Source organism: Eleutherodactylus coqui, chromosome 11 (genome assembly GCF_035609145.1).
Source record: "Eleutherodactylus coqui strain aEleCoq1 chromosome 11, aEleCoq1.hap1, whole genome shotgun sequence".
Taxonomy (NCBI): Eukaryota; Metazoa; Chordata; class Amphibia; order Anura; family Eleutherodactylidae; genus Eleutherodactylus; species Eleutherodactylus coqui.
Window position 1 is genome coordinate 86,665,619 of NC_089847.1, and position 25,258 is coordinate 86,690,876.

Genomic DNA, 25,258 nt, shown 5'->3' on the forward strand with positions numbered 1-25,258 from the left:
CGGACTACTACTGATCAAAACTTTTCAAATGTCACTCTTGTGTAGTGGCCCAGAGTTAGGGTACCTTTAGTTGGTGGTTATCTACCCCAGTTGTATTGTCTTTGTGCCTTTTTGTGTGTATGTTGGTCTATGTACTGTGTTCGTGTTGGTGTCGCCATTCTTGGTGGTGTTGGTGTGTCTGTCTCCCTAACCTACTCTGTGTGGCATGATTGGTTGTTAGAGAGGTTGGGAGTGGAGCTAGTAGTGTCGAGGGAGAGTAGAGATGTAGTCAGTGGGGGAGGATGTGTGAGCAGGTGGCTCGTGGCTCTGCTGCTTCTGTTTAGGCAGAGCCCTGGGCCTTTTCCCAATTGCTATTGGAAGTATCCCCTCCAGCAACTGGAGCTCAGAGACTGGATCCTGTTTAACTACATGTTGGAGAGAAAGGACTGACTCTGCTATTGCAGGTCGAAGGACAAGTTTTACATAAGCAACTGCACCGCAAGAATACCGTTAGAGAAGTGAGCTCAGGGAAATAGCGAGTGATGAATGAGGATTAAGTGTTTACCCTCCAAGAGTTCTGCCATCAGATAACTGAGACTGATGATGACTGTACTATGGAAGAAGAGTGACTTATAATTACCAAAGTGTTGTACCTAACACTGTCTGTCATAAGTTGTTCTTGAAAAATCAAAGTTGGAAATTGTGAGTAAAAGAAAACCATGTGCCTCCGGTTTGAAACCACATCTTTGACTGTGGACTCGTTCATTCGACTCGGCTGATTGTTCACTCAGAAGAGGCACTGGCGTCACGTGAACAGATAAGTACCGAGAGCCCCATAGCACGGTTGCTAATTTCATCCCCTGCGTGCAGCCAGGCCAGGCCATGTTTTTAGAGGTACCAGGAGGAGATGTTAGCACCACCGTGACCTTGCACCATGTTGCATCCCCTCTGTCTTCCCCGGCTGCTGCACTTGCGTGTCAAAAATTTGTAAAGAGTGCAGTTACTCTTTAAGCCTGGGGTCTGTCCACTGGAGAAGCACCAGCAAAATGGAGGCCAGAGCGGGCTTGTTTGCTGGAGAAATGTCAGTGGGCTGGGAGGCTGAAGCAGCTAGACCATTGCTGAAAAAGGGAGTGGACTGGAAGCCAAAATAAGTTACATTGAGCCTGCAGAACGCTACACAGTGGGTTGCCTGGTACTTTTTTGGGCTACCTATGAGTAAAAGCTGTCATCCCAACATTATTAAGAGGCAAATTATAGTGGTGTCTGCATTCCAAAGAAAGGGAATATAGTAGATACTATGAATATATAGTATAGGAGGACTCACCTGGTGTGGGACCTGTCAGGTGACAGGGCTTCACACCTATGGCCCAAGTTAGTTTCCAATATATACCACAAGCATGTGATCCCATCAGTTGTTGATAGCTGGGAAAGCATTATTAGAAGTACTCAGGGCTAGACAACCTCGGTCATAAACAATATAGTTGTTACCATGCAGCGGTTACTGGTCCTCCAGGGGCGGCGGTGTGTGGGTTCCCACGGTCGGAGCGGATCCCCCCGGCTTGTTGTCCAGCTGCCGGGGGCGCGGGTGCCTGGCCGGCGTGGGCGGTGTGGTGCTGGTGGCGTGTGGCACCGTGTGCACGTGCACCTGTGAGTGCAGCTGCGGTGCACGAGCTCCCTTTGGTTGTGTTCTGTTGGGAGTTTGCTGTCTCCCTCTCTCCGCCCCTGGGTGGAGGCTTTCGTTTAAAGTTCGGGCAGAGACTTGCAATCACTGCCAATTATTGGTTTCCCTCAGTGTGCTAGCTATTCTGCCTCTGCTGGTCTCCTGCCTCTGTCATCTTGCCTGCTATACTTTGCTGTTGTCCACCAGGTTTTTCCATCTGCCTCAGTTCTGCTTAGTATTGTTCGTGTTGGTTATTTACATCTGCATTTTCTGACGGTGTTCTACCCTTTCCATCCTGGTACGCCAGCGTCCCTTTTTCAGTCCCTAGTGAGAGTAGGGATCGCCGCCCAGTTGCCCGCCTGGAGTTAGCCAGGTGTGGAGGCAAGCAAGCAGGGACAGGGGTTGTGGGTGAGATCTAGGGCACCCGAGCTGGCGTATCAAGGGTAGTATACCGTAACATAATAACTGGCCCTTAAAAATTGCTCTAAAATCGAGGCCATGAGTACCCTCACGTCAGTTGCGGGATTTAGTGAACGTGATCCAAGACCTGTTCGGTCGTATGGTGGCCCAGGAGCAGCGGGAGTTAGTGCATGTTTCTGCCGCCCCTTCTATTCCTGAGCCCAAGTGTCCTCTTCAGTAGATTGTATTTTCAGGTGTGGCCTCGCTCCTCCAGCTCAGAATCCCAGAAAGTTGGATTGATTATATCTTTACTTCGGGGTTCCCCCAGACATGGGCCAATCCTTACCCAAGAGTTTGGCTTGCCTGCAGTCAGTTGATTTGTTTTTTCGGGAACTTGGAGGTATTTTTGATGAGCCGGACTGTGCGGGGTTGGAGGTATCTCATCTCATGTCTCTATGTCAGGGGCAGCAGTGGGTAGAGGACTATTGCTCTAAATTTAGACTGTATGCAGGTGAAACCCCTTGGAACGATAGCGCCCTTAAAGATGTGTTTTTGTTGGGTCTTTCTGACGCTGTCAAGGATCTACTCATTTCTCATCCCGCTCCCGTGACACTCAATGATATGATAGAATTGGCAGTTAAAGCTGACAGGAGGCTGAGATCTAGAAAAGAGGAATGTCAGGCCCGTAAGGCTAGGGAATCTAGCAGACCTGCTCCCACTTCTCCCATGCCAACCTCTGGTGCCGAGCCTATGGAAGTGGATCAGCTAAGTTCTGAGGAACGGCGACAGTTCCGGATGATTCATCGTCTCTGCCTCTATTGTGGGAAAGCCGGACGTCTACAACGTCAGTTCGAACCGGCGGAAAACTTCAGATCCTAGGCGATTTTGGGGAGGATTTCCTAAGATCACAGGCACTCCCTAAGTTGTTGGTGCCTTGTCAGATTGGCTTCTGGAATTTCACTCGGTCCGGTCAAGCGTTCATTGATTCAGGTGCTGCCGCCAATTTGATTAGTTTAAAGGGGTGGTCTCGCGGCAGCAAGTGGGGTTATACACTTCTGTATGGCCATATTAATGCACTTTGTAATATACATCGTGCATTAAATATGAGCCATACAGAAGTTATTCACTTACCTGCTCCGTTGCTAGCGTCCCCGTCGCCATGGTTCCGTCTAATTTCGGTGTCTTCTTGCCTTTTTAGACGCGCTTGCGCAGATCCGTCTTCTCCCTTCTTCTCCCTTCGGCTCCGCTCGGCAGCATCGGCATTTTGGCTCCGCCCCTTGTACGCATCATCGCGTAGCTCCGCCCCCGTCACGTGCCGATTCCAGCCAATCAGGAGGCTGGAATCGGCACACATCATGGGGCGGAGCTACGCGATGATGCGTACAAGGGGGCGGAGCCAAAATGCCGATGCTGCCGAGCGGAGCCGAAGGGAGAAGAAGGGAGAAGACGGATCTGCGCAAGCGCGTCTAAAAAGGCAAGAAGACACCGAAATTAGACGGAACCATGGCGACGGGGACGCTAGCAACGGAGCAGGTAAGTGAATAACTTCTGTATGGCTCATATTTAATGCACGATGTATATTACAAAGTGCATTAATATGGCCATACAGAAGTGTATAACCCCACTTGATTTCGCGAGACCACCCCTTTAAGTTTTGTCAGACCTCTGATGACTGAATTCTCTGCGTTAAAGATTCTCATGCACTTCACTAGTATTGATTCTACCCCTCTGCCTGCAGGTGTTGTACAATGGAGGACTCCCATGTTACAGTTTACTGTGGGTGTTCTCCATTCTGAGAATCTGTCGTTCTTGGTAATGGAAAGGATGTCCGTTAATATAGTGCTTGGTATGCCTTGGTTGGCACTGCACAATCCCCGATTTGATTGGTCCACTCGGGAATTGACACATTGGGGGTTATCTTGTCATAGTCACTTAGCTACTATATCCATGTGTTCAGCAGATACCATACTTATTCCTGAGTATTTGTCTGATTTTCATGACGTATTTTCCAAGAAACTGTCTGAGACTTTGCCTCCCCATAGGGAGTGGGACTGTGGTATTGATTTGATCCCAGACAGTCCCATCCCCATGTAAGCCATTTTTAATTTGTCTGGGCGTGAGCACGAAGCCCTTAAGTCCTATATCTCAGAGTCTCGGGCCAAACGACATATCAGGCCGTCCAGGTCCCCTGCCGGGGCAGGTCTTTTCTTTGTAGAGAAGAAGGATGGGACATTGAGGCCTTGTGTGGATTATCGGGCTTTGAATAAAATTACAGTGAACAACCAGTGCTCCTTGCCCCTGATTCCTGATTTATTAAATAAGGTGGTAGGGGCCCACTGGTTTTCCAAATTGGACTTTAAGGGGTTGTCCCGCGCCGAAACGGTTTTTTTTTTTTTTTCAATAGCCCCCCCGTTCGTCGCGAGACAAACCCGATGCAGGCATAAAAAAAACAAACCGTCCAGTACTTCCCGAATCCCCGTGCTCCGGCAACTTCTGACTTACCTTGTGAAGATGGCCGCCGGGATCTTCACCCTCGGTGGACCGCAGGTCTTCTGTGCGGTCCATTGCCGATTCCAGCCTCCTGATTGGCTGGAATCGGCACACGTGACGGGGCGGAGCTACGAGGAGCCGCTCTCCGGCACGAGCGGCCCCATTCAGAAGGGAGAAGACCGGACTGCGCAAGCGTGTCTAATCGGGCGATTAGACGCTGAAGATTAGACGGCACCATGGAGACGGGGACGCCAGCAACGGAACAGGTAAGTGAATAACTTCTGTATGGCTCATAATTAATGCACAATGTACATTACAAAGTGCATTAATATGGCCATACAGAAGTGTATACACCAACTTTGTTTCGCGGGACAACCCCTTTAAGGGGGGCTTACAATTTAATTCGCATACGAAAGGGAGATGAGTGGAAGACCGCGTTCAACACCTCGTTCGGACATTTTGAATGTCTAGTCATGCCCTTCGGACTTTGTAATGCCCCCACTGTGTTCCAGGGGTTTATAAACGCGGTCTTCCACGACTTCCTGGGGGTATTTTTGGTCATATAGCTCAATGACATTCTGGTGTATTCCCCAGACGTGGATTCACATGTGCGTCACCTGAGGATGGTTCTGACCCGTTTGTGTAAGTACCAACTTTTTGTCAAGTTGGAGAAATGCATTTTTGGTACTAAACAAGTGTCTTTTCTTGGTTATGTGATTTCACCCACGGAGATTCAAATGGAGTCTGATAATGTGAGAGCAATCCCCCAATGCGTCAGACCAGATAACCTAAAAGCTCTCCAGCGGTTTTTAGGTTTCACAAATTTTTATCGTAAGTTCATTAAGAATTATTCTGTTATTGCTCAATCCCTGACCGATCTTACCAAGAAGGGTGCTGGCTTGGTAAGATGGTCGCCAGAGGTCCTAGAGGCTTTTAGTCGTCTCAAAAGGGTGTTTACTGCTGCCCCGGTGCTATTATAGCCTGACGCGCGGCAACCGTTCTTCATTGAGGTCGATACGTCTGAGGTGGGGGCAGGGGCTGTATTGTCTCAGGAAGTCAGCGGGAGATCTGGGTATAGTCCATGTGCGTTCTTCTCATGGAAGTTCAGTTCGGCGGAACGTAACTACGACGTGGGTAATCGTGAGTTATTGGCGATTAAGAGTCTCTAGAAGAGTGGCGTCACTATCTTGAGGGGGCAAGGCATCCCATTACCATGTATGCTGATCATAAAAACTTGGTATATCTCGCCAACGCTAAGAGACTCACAGCTCGTCAGGCCAGGTGGGCGTTATTTTTCGCCAGGTTTAACCTCATTGTTACATATATTCCAGGGGAGAAGAACGTAAAGGCAGACGCCCTCTCATGGAGTTTCGGTTCACCGGAAAGTGAGACAGTGGCTCCCGAGAATATCTTGGCACTTGGGGGGGTGGTGGCAACTGTAGAATCTGATCTCGTTCCTCATCTACAAAATTGTCAGCAGGACACTCCCTCGGGGGTGCTGGAGGGCAGATGGTTTGTGCCACAGACCTTGCATCTTAGAGTCATTGAAGAGTCTCCCTCATCTGTTCTCACAGGTCATCCGGGGGTTCAGGGGACTCTGGATCTTTGTACTAGACACTACTGGTGGCCAGGCATGTCTTGGGAGATCCGCAACTTTGTTAAGGGATGCTCTGTCTGTGCACGCAGTAAAAATCAGCGTCCGGAGGGGCCTCTGAGACCGATATCGGTGCCTTTTCGTCCGTGATCACATTTATCGGTAGATTTTATCACCGATCTACCTGAGTCTCAGATGTTCACCACTATCCTAGTTGTTGTAGACCGTTTCTCAAAAATGGCACATTTCGTGGCGTTAAAGAAGCTACCTTCTGCGATAGAATTTTCCAAGATTTTTGTAAAAGAAATCATTCGTCTACATGGGGTTCCCGAGAACATTGTATCTGGCTGCGGTGTTCAGTTTGTTGCGCAATTTTGGCAAACCTTCTGTAAAAACCTGGGAACATCGCTTTCCTTCTCGTCAGCATTCCATTCACAAACTAATGGTCAGACTGAGCGGAAGAACCAGGATTTAGTGCAATATTTACAGTTCTCTGCTACCTAAAAGGCTTATCAGTGAGCAGAATTCCTGCTGTTGGCAGAGTTTGCGCTAAACAACCGTACTTGTTCTTCCACTGGGGTATCTCCATTCTTTTGCGTATATGGTCAGCATCCTCGCTTCCTTACAGCTATTTCTACTCTGTCTGCCGGTCCTGCAGCTGATGTCACCACAGATGCACTGCAAGGGGGTATGGAAAGAAGTACAGAAGAACCTGGAAGCAACGGGGGCTCGTAAGCAGTTGCATAGTGGGAGGAGTCTGTCAGTACCTGAACCTTACAGGATGGGACAGAAGGTATATTTGTCTTCTAGAAATCTCAAATTGAAGGTTCCGTCTTTGAAAATGGCACCACGTTACTTGGGTCCCTATGTCATCACACGTGTAGTAAACCCGCTTGCTTATGAACTTGATTTGGCAGCTACATGGAGGGTTCACAGGGTTTTTCATACTGGCTCCCTTTGTCTTATCACCCTCCCCACATACACTTATGAAAAAATATATATATAATTAAAACAGTTTTCTTTCTGCTATAAATTACTTTCAATTAACTGGAAAAACATTAGGAATTATTCTATGGTTTTTGGAAATACAACGTATTTTAACCCACATAAGGGCGCATTCACTCGAACGATATTTTCGCACTAGTTTTATGTGATGCGTAACGAATATGAAATCCATTCTTTTGAATGGATTTATTCACACAAGCGATTTTTTTCATCGCAGCATTACTGCAAGGAAAAAGAATCGCAGCGGGTTCTATCTTTGGGGCTTCGCCCATTGTTTTCAATTGGACCTTGAAAGATGATAGCATGAAAGACATAGCATGGCTCTCTAATGCTGTGCAATGTACATGCGATTGCAATGCAATGTTTCCCATTGAAGTAATTGTGAAACACTTGTGATCCTTTCATGCATGTAAACATCTTGGTGTGTATGCGCCCGTAGTACATGCCAAGATGGAACATGGTGCGATTTTGCACAATTTGTGTGAGCAGCAACATAGCAGCCTATAGGAGATTGGTATAGCTTATTACATGTGCTGACACTGTTATGGGGGCACTATGGCTGACACTGTTAGGGGGGCACTGCGGCTGACACTGTTATGGGGGCACTGTGGCTGACACTGTTATGGGGGCACTGTGGCCGACACTGTTATGGGGGCACTGTGGCTGACACTGTTATGGGGGCACTGTGACTGACACTGTTATGGGGGCACTGCGGCTGACACTGTTATGGGGGAACTGCGGTTGACACTGTTATGGGGGAACTGTGGTTGACAATTTTATGGGGGAACTGTGGTTGACACTGTTATGGGGGAACTGTGGTTGACACTGTTATGGGGGAACTGTGGTTGACACTGTTATGGGGGAACTGCGGTTGAAACTGTTATGGGGGAACTGCGGTTGACACTGTTATGGGGGAACTGTGGCTGACAATTTTATGGGGGAACTGTGGTTGACACTGTTATGGGGGAACTGTGGTTGACACTGTTATGGGGGAACTGTGGTTGACACTGTTATGGGGGAACTGCGGTTGAAACTGTTATGGGGGAACTGCGGTTGACACTGTTATGGGAGCACTGTGGCTGACACTGTTATGGGAGCACTGTGGCTGACACTGTTATGGGGGCATTGTGGCTGACACTGTTATGGGAGCACTGTGGCTGACACTGTTATGGGGGCACTGTGGCTGACACTGTTATGGGGGCACTGTGGCTGACACTGTTATGGGGGCACTGTGGCTGACACTGTTATGGGGGCACTGTGGCTGACACTGTTATGGGGGCACTGTGGCTGACACTGTTATGGGGGCACTGTGGCTCTCATTGTTAGCAGGTATTTTGGCACTTGAGAGATTTATCCTGAAAGATGATTGCAAATTTTGAAGACACTCTAATAAAATGTTTGTCGCTCTCACCTAGAAGATAAGTGGCACTCACCTGCATCGGCAGCCATTTATCCCCCATCTCCTCATGGCAAGGAACAAACACATTTGATTACAAAAAAATAAAGGGTGCGACCAACTTTATTCAAGACCATCGCTGTTTAGACCTTTTTTTTAAAGTTCTTACAGACTGAGGCCTCCTTCACACAACTGTATGCGTTTATACGTTCGCCCGTACGCACCATATAATCGCATGAATGAAGTTTTACTACACTCGACTCTCCAGCAGAAGTCGCATATAGAAGCTGTAAGGGTCGTATATTCACATAAAATAAAATGAAGGGAGGGGAGAGCAAGAAGCGGGCTGATACGTCTGTGGTAGCCAATTGATAGCTTTGTTTTGGCGATTAAAATACCCGTTCACCGGGTTGCGTGCAACATCCTTCCCGTGGATTATAATGTCAATTAATGCCTAATTAGGTCAGCTGTCTTCCTTTTCCAGTGTTGTATGCAGGTTAACTCCCTCTCCCTCCTTTTTTTTCCAGCTTGCACAGAAGTCTATGGGAGCTTGCTGCATATCACGTCAAAGGATAGGGCGAGGCCCATCTTTTCACGCGCCGTATAAAAAAAGTGACACAAAACAGTCGTGTATTTTATGCAAAAAAATCATTCATCTGAATGAACCCATTGAAATACAATGTTTCGCATGGCCGTGGTTTATGTGTGAGGGTTTTTTTACACGCTGAAGTGCCTCCGTAAATACGGTCGTCTGAATAAACCTAAAGGCCCTTTTACACAGAATAATTATCTTCAGTTTCATGCCGGATCACAGGAATCTGAACGCTAATCAGTCAGTATAAAATGCCATCAGTGACCGATCGGCGAAAGTTAATTAATTCACTTATCATTTATTGATCAAAATATACACAACATGCTCTATTTGCGCACCCGAAGCTCAATATAGGTCTATACTGGTGGGCAATTGCGCACCTCGTCTACACAGAATTGTGAACTAAACAGCGCAATTCCGCAGGGAAAATCACGCTCTGCAGAAGAACTAAGCCATTGAAATGGTATGGGCAGGTGCGCCCAAAAACAGAGCTTGTCACGTTTTTTTTCACACAAGCAAAAGAACCGTGGGAAAAAAACATTGAAATCAACGGGTTCTATTCGCTACATATTGCGAGCGGCCGCACTAAGGTTGTGTTCACACCAGATTTGGTGCAGATTTTCTGCAGTGGAAAATTCCACGTCAGATTCTGCATTGGTTCTAATTTTGCCGTGGATCTGCAGCAGATTTCTCTCTTCAATGGACGGGCATGGAGCTTGGCACGGATTTTAGTGCAGATTTTCCGCTGCAGAAAATCGGCACCGAATCTTCAACGTGTGAAAATCCCCTTGGCGTGAGTTTACACAGGCAGTAAATGCTGCAAGACTTATGCTTGCTGGATCGCTGCGCACATTCTGCAGCGTTTACAGTACAAGCGAATGAGATTTAATGAACCTCCTTCACACGTTGTGGATTTCTTCTGCTGCGGAAAAGCATAAGTTTTGAAAAACTCTTCGGTTTTGAAATCCGCAACCTGTCTGTTTATGCTGCTGAAACTGCGCATATCTGCTGCGGATTTTCTGCATAGGAATCAATGGGTAACATAAAATCCGCACCAAAATCCGCAAACAGAGTAATGTTGCTTTTTTGACTGATTTTCAGCTGTGAAACACATTAAATCTGCTTCAAAATCCATGTTTGTTGATGTTAGATAATAAAGTTTGCTATCGTATTGCGGCGCGTTAAAAAAAAGGACCTAAAACGCGATCATGCGATACATTGGATTTCAATGGCTTCAATCAGACGAACATTTTTTTTCTCACTAAAATATATTCGCGTGAAAAAATAGGACATATGCGACCATTTTCAGCCATATATTTTATACGGCGCATTAAAAGATGGGTCTTGTCCTATCTTTAGGCGTCATACACAGCAAGCGCCATAGACTTCTATGGCAGCAGAAAAAAAGGGAGGAGGAGTGAGATATCGAGCGAACAACGCAGGGAAAAGAAGACTGCTTGCCCTAATTAAGCAGCATTGGTCATTCCGAGTACTTCTGCCGATCGTTACTTGTCATTGCTTCTACGTATTTTTGAACATTCACGCAGCAGCGCTCCGTGTGAACGGCTTTAAATACGCTAATAAGGATCGGAACTCGATCATGTCAAAAAGTCGTGTGAAAAAAAACTGCAGCATGCACTAGTTGTGCGCAGTTTTGCAGGTAAAAGAGCACAGCGGGGACTAACTAGGCTAAATAGCCTTTTAACTCGGGGCATGTGAATTGTCTGGGTCAGCGCAAAAAGCACAGTCAAATGCGCAGGTATGCGTGCGATAGCGCAATGTTCACTGAGCAAAAAAATCACAATTTTGCAAGGGGGGTTTGCGCTTACACTCATGTGAGTCCTCGTATCTGCGCATTTCGACTGTACATTTTGCGTTCCCAGGGATCATTCACATCGGTGTGGGCGACACCAGAGCCGTGACGTAAATGGCTGTGCAGCCTAATTAGTGCAGTGTATTTTCCCCCCATAGACTCCTATTGTTCCCTTGCTGCGCAAATGCACGCCATAATAGAGCTGCTGCGGGCTTTTCTTCAGCATGCGAAATATGTGAGCAAAAATGAACATGGATTCTATTCTGTGTATATCGCGTGCGCAATATTAGCAGGCGCACAATTGTCCACCCTTAGGCCACTCTCACACATGTGCTTTTCTAACACCCCACTAATCGCGGTGCAATGCTCCGATTGTTTTCAATGAGACCTCGCAGACCTATGCTGATTTTCGAGCGCTGTAAGCCTTATTTTGGCGCATTTTTGCGCTTTTTAACGCACGTCACCACCCATCAGAATGATGGCGTGTGTTAAAAAAAACGCGGTTGAACGTTTGAATACGTAGATAAAAATTGTAGTAAAATATGACGCATTCTAAATCGCAGCATTTCACCAATGCCGTGTGTGAGAGGGTTTTTTTTTCCAGAAAACACAATGGACATTTTTGGCTAATGTCACACGGACGAGCGCGATATCATGTCATGAAACTCTGGTATCGCACTTGGCAATGTACGATTTCTCCACGGGTACGAGGAGGCATTTTTGTGTGCCAACACTGCAATTAACCTGAATACTGCGGCCTTGCCCATCTTACTCACATGTAGTTTTTCTTTTTTTATTACTGTTATTTTTATTTGAGATTTTCAAATTTTACAGCAGTGTAATAAACATTTAACTGGAAAGCATTACAGTCTCATTAATATGTAACAAAAGCAATTTGTAGAGATATGGATTGGGGCAGGGGCGTAACTAAAGGCTCAGGGGCCCTGATGCAAAAGGTGAGCTGGGGCCCCCCTCGATCTGTATCTGTACCCGTACCCATACCTAAACCATGCTGCAAAGAGCCATAACTTGAAGCTTCTGGGCGCCAATGCAAAAACCTGTAACAGGGTCCTCAACTATAATGCTGTATTCATAGTACTGGGCTCCCTATATGGAGAAGAGAGGCCTTATGGGTCCCTAAGGCTCCTGGGCCTGGGTGCAACCGCATTCCCTGCACCCTCTATAGTTACGCCCCTGGATTGGGGGAGAGAGAAGAAAAGACACATCTGGTAGGCAACTTTTAAAGTAGTCTTGTAAAATTACGGTTCAATCCTGAAACTAGACTGTTAATTGAAAGTAACAGAATACGGACAGCCTGACCAGGGCCTAACCTGGTTTTAGGGGGAAATAGTGAGGAATTAGGGTAGATAGGAAGCAGGGGGGGGGGGGGGGTTCTGAGACAGGTGGAGTTTTTTCCATGGGGTGGACGCTGCTGAGGACAGTCTCGGGCTATAGAACGGTAATAAGGTAGGTATTTATTATTATTTTTCTCTTTTATAGGGAGGTTAGGAATCTATTATTTTGCGAGGGGCAGGAGTAATCTAGCCATGGGGACCATATTTTTAAGAATTTCTCGTGCTTATTGGCTATAATGGAGGTCAGCTTTTCATTTATTAGGTACCAGTCCATCCTGCTCTTGACCTCGGTAAAGTCCAAGGAAGCTTTGCACCACAAATGGGCAATAACTTGCTTCGTGGCCAGAAAAAAGAAGGAAATTATCTTCCTAGAGTCATGGGGGATATCATTTATACGTTTATTTTAAAGTGCCTCCCAAGGGATTTTGCGGATGTTGTGGCCTGTGTGAGTGAGTATCTTAAAGAGTGGACTCGAATCCATAACCTCTTAGCCCGATCACATGCAGTTTTTCTACGTGCGAAAATAGATAGAGACATATTTTTTGCCATTTTTTTTTTTGCTCGCACGCAGCAACGCAAAGTTTGAACTGTCAAAAATAAAAAGATTTTTGACAAGTTAATGCGCTAATGCGTTCCGCAGTAGCGAGCTTATTAGCGCCTGCATCCGTCTAAAGAACCGCTTTAAACACAATAAAAATGCCTGAAATCTGAAATTCATGGATGCATCCAAAATGACAGCCAGCTGCTTAGGGCCGGCGTCACACGTGGGTATGCGTATTTCCGCGCGCATTAGTGTAGCATTTTTGTGTAACAAACAGCGCTTTTTTGTGCACACATATCGGCGTATTTTACTGCACTTTTTTCGCGCACAAGGCATGTACGTACAATTGTACATGGCAATAAAATACACACCGATTAAAATGGCTCATTAGGCTAATGAGTTCCAGATGTGTAATTACGCAGCGTTTCACACATCTTCTAGCGTGTTTCACGAAAATTTGCACATCCCTATTAACTTCTCTTTGCAGCTTTGGTATGCAAATGCACCGAAAAATAGAGCATGCTGTGGGGTTTTTTTGCGCACAACCAAAATGCACAGGAAAAATACATGCATGTGAGTGAACACAAATTTGGCGCACGTAAATCTGTACAAAGAGTGCTTTTATACACATTGGAATAATCGGCAATTCCACTGTTGAAATCCGCGTGTCTAAGGGCGTCTTCACACGGACACATATAATAATAATAATAATCTTTATTTGTATAGCGCCAACTTATTTCGCAGCGCTTTCAGGCATGGATAAATGCAAAACAAATGCAACATGGATATGTACATATGTGCAGTATTGCACTTATTCTACGGAGATTGCGCTAACAATGCGCAGAGAATAGAATTCATTGAGGTCAATGGGTTTGTTCTCATTAACAATTTTTTTAACGTGCATTTTGGTTGCATGCAAAAAAAATGAGTGCCTGTTTTATTTTTCTGCGTACTTGCACATCAAAGGGAAAAAAACTGTTGCAGAGCAAATCTGCATTTTTCTCCATATACTGAGATGCAGATGCAAACATGCAGCTGTGTGCTTCCCTCTGTGCCTGCAGATAAAACATACGTGCTATTCACGTGTTTACCTACTACTAGCGCACAGCTTGTATTTCTACCGTATACATGTATCTTCTCCATACACTCCCTCTTCATCGAGCAGCACAGCACTACTGCACAGGCAGCTGGCCCTTTAAATCCAGCATGACTGCAACCAATGGTTTTATAGAGAAGTGACATCACCCCCCAGCAGTGACGCAGACCCTATTATTAAAAGGCCAATGGACGGCTCATTCATGGTCACATGACATTGGGGAGAAGTGTAGGGGGAGGAATAGGTTTGGGTTTTGTCATTGTACTGATCCTGCAGCTAGAGATATACCAAGGCTGCTGTTCTTGAAGGAGAAAAACAGGGGAAATCCTCCTAATTCCATACAATCATTGCATCTACCTATTAACCGGAGACAGGGAAACTGCAGATCTTGCAAATCATGTGAAGACGGCTTCTATGGATCAAGGACAGGTTGACAGAAAGGAGGGTCACAGGGGCCTATGCAAAATCCCATAAAGGAGGAAAACCTAAGACCGGGATCCTATTCACTGCAGACAGTCTCAGCTGTGCCGGCTCCTTCTAGAATTACCATCTTGTAGAATTAATACTAATTACAGATTCCACAAGCAGGTCCGGGCTCATCTTAATGCAATGCTAGAATTGTTTTATGCTCCTCTACCTGATCCCACAGGGAAGCCAGAAGGGAAAAGGTGATCCTACCTAACATTGCTTCCTTTGCAGCAAAATTTGCAATCGACTTGATGCTCCTGGTTCAGAGAAGGTTGAAGGGTTAATGCAGAATCTTCCAGGCCTCGAGTCCTAATAAAAATTAGGAATGCACTGGTTCAGCACACCGTACCGGCTGCCAATATCAATTTCCTGAATATATTATTCTTCTGGATCCCGCACAGCCTATACGCTGCTCTCTCCGTGTCCTAAAGGGGATTTCAATCTTCGGAATATTGAAGGCTGGGTATAGCCCGAGGATATATTATATAGACAAGACAATTGGTTTTCCGATATCTCACCAAACCATATATATATATCAGAAGGAATTGTGCATGGTACTCTCTTGCATGGCATGCTCCATCTAGAACCTCTTCAAGGACCGACTTCTTCTACAGATCCTAAGGAGAGGTGTCAACTATCTTGGGTCACTTGGCCCGAGCGATCTGGATATTGCACAGCTCTAAATTTTAATTTCATCCCGCTTGTGGCCTAATCTTCATTGATTAAATTTATAGACATTGGATGCAGATTACATACAGAGATCCACACGGAAGGTGAATTATTAAAGCAAGAGCCTATAGGCAAAGCTGAAGCGTAAGTTGTGCCCCTTATGGGAGTGGGGGATAGTAATGCACAAAGGATTTCTATTGCTATGACTTAAAATCATCCAAAGTGTTCAATCTAATCTCAAATGCCTAAAATATCTTGAGATGCTCATAAAGCTAATGCAGATTTCTGCACATTATGGAGCCTCCAGCGGCTTCATTAACATTAATCATCTCAAATTGGTAGGAATTTTCTTTGTCTTGAACTGAGATTCCGAAAGTCCTAGGAATATTTTTTTTCTGTATTTTGTCATTTGAGGTTTATTATAATAATAATATCACAATGTAAGAAATGAAGGATCGGAAACACGTGAGCAAAAAAAAAAATAGACAACATGATTTGCTAATATAGCCGTAAGTCTTCATATTGTGGGCACTGGCTGCAGTATGTGGTAGGGATTTATGATCAGAGCCTCGAGGAGGACCAAGGTGTGTAGACCAGTGACATCTAGAACTGGCCCAAGTTTGTCAAGCTAAGCTAAACTGCATGACTCCTCTAACACATCATGCTAACAGGCGGATGTCATTTTTTTCTTCGACATATCAAGTGGTGGCATTTACCGCAGTTTCTTCCCAAAATTTGGTGACAGACTTTTGAAATGACACAGCTTTTTATCTTGTGTTGTTTGTATGCATTTCCAGATTATACTCCTCGATGCTAGATATTCACCCAAGTTGAGGGCATCCGTTGGCATTGTCACGATTCATATAGATTTCCGTAATTTACAACATTATGAAGATGTGAAGTACTTAATGGCATTTTGTTGCTTTCCTTGGTTATCTAGTATTACTTGGTAAATCCTACTTCTGATTGGCCTACATGTTACTTAACCATATCCTCTTCTTTCAGCTTTTCCATCTGCTGCCCATGGGTGATCCTGCTTCTACTAGGACCCACCTGGGCCTAGATCACTAATAATTCGCCAGTGTGTGTCCATCATCTTCTGCAGCGCTAATAACCACCAACATCTTCCTTCTACTGCTGCCTTGAACATACTAATGGAGACCAAGCTCCCCATTACCCCCACCAGTCCATCCTCCCCAGGCCTTTCCCCTGTCTTGGCTGCAGACAAGGTAGATGGATTTTCCCGTCGCACTCTTCCTCGATCCCGTCAACGAAGGTCACACAGCTCTTCTCAGTTTCGCTACCAGAGCAAGCAACAAGAACTAACACCTTTACCTCCACTGAAAGGTAGGCTTGTCTTACAAATGTCTTAGATCCAGCTGGTTAAGAGTACTATTGGATTGGCCATTCCTGGAGGATCTTCTTGGTTGTCCGGCCCATATGACCTCTTGTAGTATATAAGATGTAGCAGATCTGAATCCTGGGATGCAACATTTGTGCTTTATGGTAATTCCTTGAACTGTTGACTTGCATGATACAAGATATCTGTCAAATAATAAACTACATATATGTTTAATAGTAAAAAGCATGAGCACTACATAACCAAGCATACAGGTTATCATTACATGGAGACCTACACTGTCCATGGTCTATGTTCTTTCAATTACATCCGCTAATGCTGTTGTACTGTACAATGTATTTCCTGCTCTATACAATGTTGCAAAATTTAAGTGTAACCCCATTGAAAATGATTTACCATCTACAGCCCTTGTAATCCTGTCTCTGCGTATGCTTCAGCCTTCTCCTCTTGACCATTTTTGCTGCCACTCTCCATATCTAATTTGCTCCTCTCCCCCCTTCTAGCTCATCCATCCTCTCTGCCCCTCCTTTAACTCTCCATGTTGTTGATCCTCAGATCAATAGCTCTAACTGTTCAGATAACATTATCATCTTTTATAATGCCATTCTAGAGGTTGGGCCCATCCTGCCTTCATCCATCCCATTTCTCAGTCTTCTGGGAGATGTAATCCACTATGCAGTATGTGCAGTACCTTGGAAGACCGTACTATCCTTATATAATGCAGAGCATTCATTGTTGTATACCCATACACCACCCTGTCCTGATGTTAAATATTAATGTGCACTGCATGGTAGTGCATCTGCTCTGGCTGAGCGCATGCACATACTATAAAGCACAGCATGCTTCCATTCTTAATTTACAGCACAGAGTCAGAAGCAGAGTTTTACCAGTATATACACATTATCATATATTTGGATGGGGGGGGGGGGTTCATATACTATTTGGCTACATCAAGGGGTAGCAGGATGTAAATAGTTATAGTGAAGCTATAAAAATTAATATCTTTGTAAAATCTTTTTCAGTTTGTCTATTGCTATGTGGAAACTGTCAGCAGGCAGGCTAGCTGCTGTTGACTGATCTCAAGTTTCATTATGTGCCTCCCAATACTGAGTGCACTGTTCTGAATGGCCTGGGGGCCTGAGTCACTCATTTATGTCTTACTGTTTCTTGGAGCCTAATGAAATGAGAATAAATTAACAAGATAGACTGCTAATAAGCTATCAGGTCTATAGTCCAGTTAAAACAAAGTACCTAGTACACTGATTGAGTAGAGATGCATAATAAGATTCACCAGCCGCAGCAAGCCTTCTTGCTGATTGTTTCCAGGTTTCAACAGTACAATTTTTTTCTACACTGCAGAGTGAAAACATACTGAGGAAAAAGAGTTAAATGAATGGTCAACCATGTAATGCATAGAAGGGCTAGATCCAACAAAGCTAGAATGACTTTTACAATTCAAAAGCACTATAGCGTGTGTGTGTGTATATATATATTTTTTTCTACATTAATGCACTATATTATATGATTCCAAGCTCTTTATGGAAACTGCAGTAATGGTGCACATCATTTCCAATTTCTTGAGCTTAAGAAGTGATAGGTAAGACATATACTCCATGCAGCAATTTATGTAACACAGTTCATCCATATTTCATCCTGATTTAATCCCACTCTAACTCATACCCACGGCGGGAGCTGCGCTATGCCAGTGCCCTGCATTCTGCCAGGAGCGACCTGAAAGAGGTCCGGGATTAAATGAAAAGTCATTAGATAACTTAAGATGAAATAACCTGTCCTGCCTAAAATGATAATTGAACACCTGAGCAATAATTAAAAGCAGTATTTGTGTCCATTAATGACATCAAATACTCTCCGTGGCCTACTTTCTACTAATGTCCAATACACTTCAGCTGGTATGTGCCTCCATTCATCCTGCAAACCTCTGGCGATTTCTTTCAAAGAAGATAAACATTCATATTTCCTAACCCGACGTTCCAGTTCATTCCAGAGATGCTCAGTAGGGTTCAGGTTGGGACTCTGTTCAGCCAGTCCAATAGTGGAACAGCATTGCATTTGTGACAAGGTGCATTGTTGACCATTTCTAGAGTATTGGCACATTATTGTCTAGAATGTCAAGCTACAGCTCCGTGTTCATGGTTCTTGCCATTACAACCAACGGACTGAGACTATGCCACATAAAATATCCCCAGACCATAGCAGAACCTCTGCCGTACTTAACTTTTGGCACAACACACCAGGCAAAAGGCGTTTCCCATCATTCTCCACACCCAGGTACAGCCATCTGATTTGAAGATAGAGTAGAGTGATCATCACTCCACAGAACTTTCTTCCATTGCTCAACTGTCCAACGACGATGCTCCTTGCACCACTGTAGATAGGCTGATGCATCTTCTTTGAGAGAACTTACTAAACATTTGCAGGATGAATGGAGGGAAAAAAACAACTGAAGTGTATCAGATGGTAGTAGAAAGTATGCCACAGAGAGAATCCAATGACATTAGGGTCAAAGCAGCCCCACTAAGTATTAACATATGTAAATAAATACTACTTTTGATTCTTGCTCAGGTGTCCAATTACTTTGGGTAGGCGAGTGTGTGGATGAATTACGTTCCACAGATTGCTGAATGGAATATATGTAATCTTGCCTATCAGTTTTTGTGCTAAAAAAATTGGAAACTATTTGCCCTTCTAATGTAGTGGGTTTTCCGGCATGGGTTTTTTTTTCTACTGAAGAATCCGTCCACAGAACACCTAAAACTTGATGTGCAGTAGATAATAAAATATTCTAGATAACTTTTATTACTTTTGACCTAATGCCCCACGCCAAGTGAGGAGGAGAAGGTGAAGCAGCCCATGTGCCAGGGTCACCATTGTATAGATCTCAGCTGGAGTAAGAACCGGTTAGCAGAAGTTCCTCACTCCTGGAGTGTGTTGGTGCCATCTTCATAGCAAAGGAGGAGGGAAGGGGTAGCCTATTTCTATTGGGCCGTGTCTTCTTGATGGTATTGATGTGATTCAACAGTAGGGGGACATATGGAGTCTCAAACATGCTTCGATTTGTTTTTCTGCATTTCTATAAAAAGGATTTCTTACATTTTTTTAAAAATTAGACTGGATATGACAATATAGCATCTAGCTCAATGTTATTCTCATTCGGTAAAGCCTGCATGTTCATTTTTACATATTCTTCATGCAGATATGACGTTATTGCAAGCTATTAAAATCGAGATGAGACCACATATGTATCATTCAGTATGTAATTTCTGCTTCTATGGTCACTATATAGTGCATTGTGCTATTTCTTCACATGTTCTTGGCACTAGGCTAGAGCTAGGTTTTGGGAGTGAAGCATATGGTGACAGAGGCGCTCTGTGGGTGTCCTTGGTTACAGTCTCTGTAGGCTTTCTCCCATGTGTATCTGTCTCTGCCGTATGTCTCCCAATTCTGTTCTGTATATTGCGGTCTCTCTCCATTGCTGACTGCAACAAGCACTACTGTCTCATCTCTTCCTCTCTCTTTATCTCCCTCTAATTAATATCTGTCTCATCTAGTACATTTTTCTGGCTGTCAGATCATCCCCTCCTCTTTGCTATTTCTCTCTCTCCAAATTTCCCTATCCCCCCCTTATTTCTATTCACCTTTTCCCCCGTGTATTGTCCTATGCTCATCTTACTCTCATTTCTTTCTGCTGTCAGCAAATCATTATCCAACCACTCAGGAAATGAAATAAAACACAAACCGCGTCATACAGTCTATGCAATATTAGATTTTCTTCAGGGAGATGGACAATTTTTTCTTCTGTGTCTGTCTGACATAGACAGATAGATAGGTGGACAGATAGACTTACATAGCATAGCGGCAGCCGATGCTACTTCTATGTCAACCTTAGAAGATTGGGGTCTATTTCAGGTAGGTCTAGTCCCCATTTTAGTCATGAAAGTCATTGGACAGCATGTAAAAGGGGCCTAATTTTTTTCTTTGCCATAGGGCCCTCCATCATTTATGTACACTATTGGATAGATTACAGATCTAAAGGGCTATGAAAAAAAAATTGATTCAGTGTTAAGTGTTAGGTCAGATTTGACTTTCCTTGTAGCCGATGATGGCAACAGCCATTCTTATTATAGCAAGGAATTTGTTTTGCCCTCGACCTACAGGATGCCTCCCATTACCCCCTCTTCATTTATTTGCCTATTTTCAGTAGGGAACCTACTCATAGGGCCAGTTGAAAGAAGGAGGCTCCGATGCAGTTGCTGTTTTCTCAGTCCCTTTGGTCACCAATACATGTGGTGTATAGGGTGCAAATACTAATTAAAATCCAACTATGGGTGGACTTCAAGGTTCGAAAAAGAGATGACATAATAAGTTTATATACACCCAAGTAAGGAAACGCCTTTGGAAATGATCATCATGTTGTTTTATGTTACCGTGTTTGTGGTGGCAATAAGTAATCAAGTTGTAACAAAGTAACAAAAATAATATGAGTTGTGTTGAAATGGAAAGACAAGTAAACAAAGGACTGTTTTAGGGCGCCTTTCACATCTGCGCTGGAACCTCCGGATGTTCCATCACAGATCTGGCACAAAATACCAGAAGAAAAAGGCCTGCATGCAGTGCTTTTACATCCGGTAAAAGGCCAGACACTTGAGTGGAAACCAAATGCACCCCATTATAGTCAACGGGGTCTATTTGGTGCTGTTTGGTTCCGTCATAAGATGGATCTGTTCGGCCAGGGGATTCCTGTTCTTGCTCTCCGAATGGAGCCGGAAACTGGATTTTCCCCACACAGATGTGAAAGCAGTCTTACTAGTTGAAAATTAATGTAGCAAAATGGACTATATCAAATGCACTGAAAGCATGTTAAACAGAATCTGCCATCAATTTTCATCCCCAGAGGCGTAACTTGAAGCTTCTGGGACCCAATGCAAAAATTGTAACAGGGCCCCCAACTATAATGCTGTATTCATACTACTAGGCTTACTATATGTAGAAGATAGGCTTTATGGGCCCCCTAAGGGTCCTGGGCCCGGGTGCAGCCGCATCCCCTGCATCCCCTATCGTTATGCTTCTGTTTCATCCCCCTAAAATGGAGCTACAGAGCCATTTAAAGGGGTTGTCCCGAGCCAAAACCGCAAAATTTTAAATCTGCACATTCCCCCAGTCACCCCCCCCCCCCCCGGCATAAAGCAGCCCTTTAAACCGTTTAAAAACCGCTTCCTACTTACTGTTGAGATGAAATAATAACTTATAAAGTTCAGCAGCTAAGATGGCGCCTGTGTTGTCCCGTCCCACGGTGCATCGTGCTTCCAGGAGGCCTTCATGCGCTCCAGCAGCAGCGGCGTTCTGGCTCCGCCCCCTTGTACGCGTCATCGTGTAGCTCCGCCCCCATCACATGTGCCGATTCCAGCCAATCAGGAGGCTGGAATCGGCACATGTGACAGGGGCGGAGCTACGCGATGACGCGTACAAGGGGGGCGGAGCCAGAATGCCGGCTCGTGCCGGAGCAAAGAAATGGCAAAAGACCCTTCTGCGCAAGCTCGTCTAATCAGGAGATTAGACGCTGAAATTAGACGGCACCATGGAGACGGGGACGCCAGCAACGGAACAGGTAAGTGAATAACTTCTGTATGGCTCATATTTACTGCACGATGTATATTACAAAGTGCATTAATATGGCCATACAGAAGTGTATACCCCACTTGCTTTCACGGGACAACCCCTTTAAGAATATTTCCATGTATAGTAGCAGTAATAAAAGTCCTGCACCATATGCACATTTCTACTGAAGTGTCCTCTGGGTGTTTCTTTAGCAGGTAAGTGTCCTGCAATCTCAGGGGCAATTCCTCCAGTCTGGGCTTGACTGTCATCTTTGATGCCTCCTGCGTCATCCATTGTCCCCTTGCAAAAGGCATCAATAAATGGGGTTGCTGCCGATATTGCAAGGCACTTTCCTGCAAAAGAAATGCCCAAGGGACATTTCAAAAATGCTTTGCATCTAACAAAAGAGTTAATAAAATTTTGTAGTAACATCATAACTGAAAGATGACCCAGTAATCAATGGTAATCCTTACAAGATATGACCCAGTAATCAATGGTGTCCATCAGGTGCCGTTGGTGTCCAACATATGACAGATCTGCCACTACCATCATCTTCATTGTTCTGCTTCCATGACGGAGCAGAACAATGGAAGTGGGATGACAAGGATAAACGTTGATGTGAACACAGCCTTAATGAGCACTCTGTGTCTTCTCAACATCTGCCAATGAGGGGCAGTGGAGGCCCTACTAGTAAGACCTACGTCAATCAGGAAAATAGGGAGAAGGCTCCCATGACTGCCATTTGAAAAACCAAAAGTAGACTGTTAGATTTCAATGGAGAGACCTGCAACCATGTACAGTCACCTCTCTACCAGGGGCCCATATTATTCTGATAACCTGGACCCCCATCGAAACAATATGGGAATAAGACCTTTATCTACAGTTGTGCTGCATTTTTAGATTATAAAGGAAAAGATAAGTTCTAGAAGGGTGACCATATAATGTATTGAAACTTAAAAGCTTTATAAGAGATGGTTTCCCTTCCAACCTCTTGGACATATTACTGGCTGCTTCTGGCCCGTCAGGATTGTACTCGTCTTTTTAGAAATGTTTGGAACCAAGATCCACTTTGCTAATGGTAATGTGCTCTTCCCACACAATGGAAACTTAGTCTATAACCTCATAGGCTATCACATAGTAATAAGTGGACATGCATTTGTTTCTGCTGCAATCCATTTGGCATGGCCACTCACTTTAAATGGATATGAATGGATATTTATTGCAAATGATGACTTTGTACCTGGTTAATGCTACCATAATGCATCCCTAATACATACATTTCCAGCTTGTCATATGACTATATATTTTAAGGATGATGAAGGGTTAACTGCTGTAAGAATGATTTACACCCTGGAAGGAGTCAGTGGTGGAATTCTGCATATTTTTCTATCTTCCATTATTGAGATTCTGAATTATTTATGTAATTAGAAAAATGTATTTAAAAGTGTTTGGAGCAGCGTGTAGCGAGCCAGTTCACAAACTGTGGAGGCACTCCTACCTCCTGGTTCATAACCTTCACCAAAAATATGACAAGCGGACTTCAATGTCCCATGAACAGTAAACCTTTGGCCATTATTGTTGCCTAGATGCACTGGTGGACAGCCCAGCAGATATGACATCATGGTATATCCTTAAGTGATGTCATTGAAGTTGCCTGGGGGTGAAGCTGCAGATTGTTGTGGAATACCCTTAGAGTCCAGTTCTGAGCTTCATGCCATAAGTGGTGCAGAGCTCAGGTTCAGAAAAAGCAACTTCTTTTTCAGTTGCTCGGCATACTGCTTGGTTCAAGCTGTCTTTGTGATTCATGGCATCCGCCGGGAGTATAGCTATTTCCCTTCTGCCCAGGCCAATATCTGCTGCATTACTCACCACCCATGGAGCAAGACCTGGATATTGTATGTGCAGCCTCTAGCCAATCAGCAGCATCGCTCAGGGCCTGGCAGCTCACTATATCAGAGTTGGACTAGATTGATCATGTGACCTCTGTGGAAGTCCCTCAGCTACATATAATACATAGATTAGCTATAATGTAATATGGACATTGATGATTTATCCTCTGCGGGTGCTTTCCAATTATTCCGCATTTCGCACCCAAATCTGTAGCTTATTCCATGGTAGTGCGGGAAGCCTGCAACACGATTCCAACTCAGTGACCGGGCATAGTGTATATAATAAGGAATACTCTTATATGCATTGTCCTAGGGCAGTGATGGCGAATCTTTTACAGACCGAGTGCCCAAACGACAACCCAAAACCCACTTATTTGCTGCAAAGTGCCAACATGTTAGGGGGCGGGGCTTATCACGACGTATGATTTTACCCCCGTCGTTCTAAAAAGTACAGGGCTGCTTCAAAATAGACAGGGTGCAGATTTTGACTGCTTTTTGGATGCGGAAATACTGCAGAATGTCCTCAGTGGAAATTTCTGTGGAAAATTCTGCAGCATTACCGCATCTAAAAAGCTGTCAAAATCTGCACCCTGTCTATTTTGAAACAGCCCTGCCCATTTCCACCACATGTAAACTTACCCCAGCGGTAATTGGGACCCCCTCTCCAGCGGCCCCAGCAATAATAGTGACCCCCCCAGTGATAATAGTGACCCCCCCAGCGGCCCCAGCGATAATAGTGACATCCCACAGCGGCCCCCAGTATAATACTATAATTGTGGAACCAATTAGGAGACGTCGGGGGGAGAGGATCCCGGCTGCACACTGACGTGTGCAGATCCAGCACAAAATACCGGAAGAAAAAGCGCTAGGGAAATGCTGGGCAGCTGAGCAGAAACTGAACGGACCCCATTATAGTTAATGCATATTTGCGCGCGTATGTACGTGCCCATAGAGAACAATGGCTTCTCACATGTGTATACAGGTGGCAAAATAGAACGTGCTGCGCTATTTTTGTGCTTGTATATTACACAATTCCGACATGCTAATGTGAGCGGAACTGCGTAAAGCAATATAATTGATTGCCTGCGAGTCGCCACGTATCACACGGGAGTACAGCGCATGTATATATATAAACACATAAATGACAGATTAATTTGCATTTGTAAAAAGAAGGCCCTTTTCACAGCGTCGAGAAAATCGCGGGAGATTTGTGCATTGTGAGATGCACAAATCTCGCACAAATATGAACCCCATTCTTTTGAATGGGGTCATACACATGAGCGATATTTTCCTGCACCACACCGCACCATGATGCGATGCGAGAAACAAATCATGG

The 25,258-nt window shown here is 44.7% G+C and overlaps 1 protein-coding gene across 2 annotated transcripts in view; it reads left to right on the plus strand.

The window, feature by feature from the left end:
• The first annotated feature begins 533 nt into the window (after positions 1-533).
• PPP2R5B (protein phosphatase 2 regulatory subunit B'beta) overlaps positions 534-25,258 on the plus strand; it is a 72,864-nt gene continuing 48,139 nt past the window's right edge. Inside the window, exons 1-2 of one of the 2 annotated variants that reach the window (XM_066582938.1) lie at positions 534-681; positions 16,063-16,404. In XM_066582938.1, coding sequence (XP_066439035.1) covers positions 16,212-16,404 — 193 coding nt within the window. In that variant the 5' untranslated portion in view covers positions 534-681; positions 16,063-16,211. Of the gene's footprint in view, positions 682-13,919; positions 15,202-16,062; positions 16,405-25,258 lie in introns of those variants that run through there. The other variant, XM_066582937.1, reaches the window with a different exon arrangement.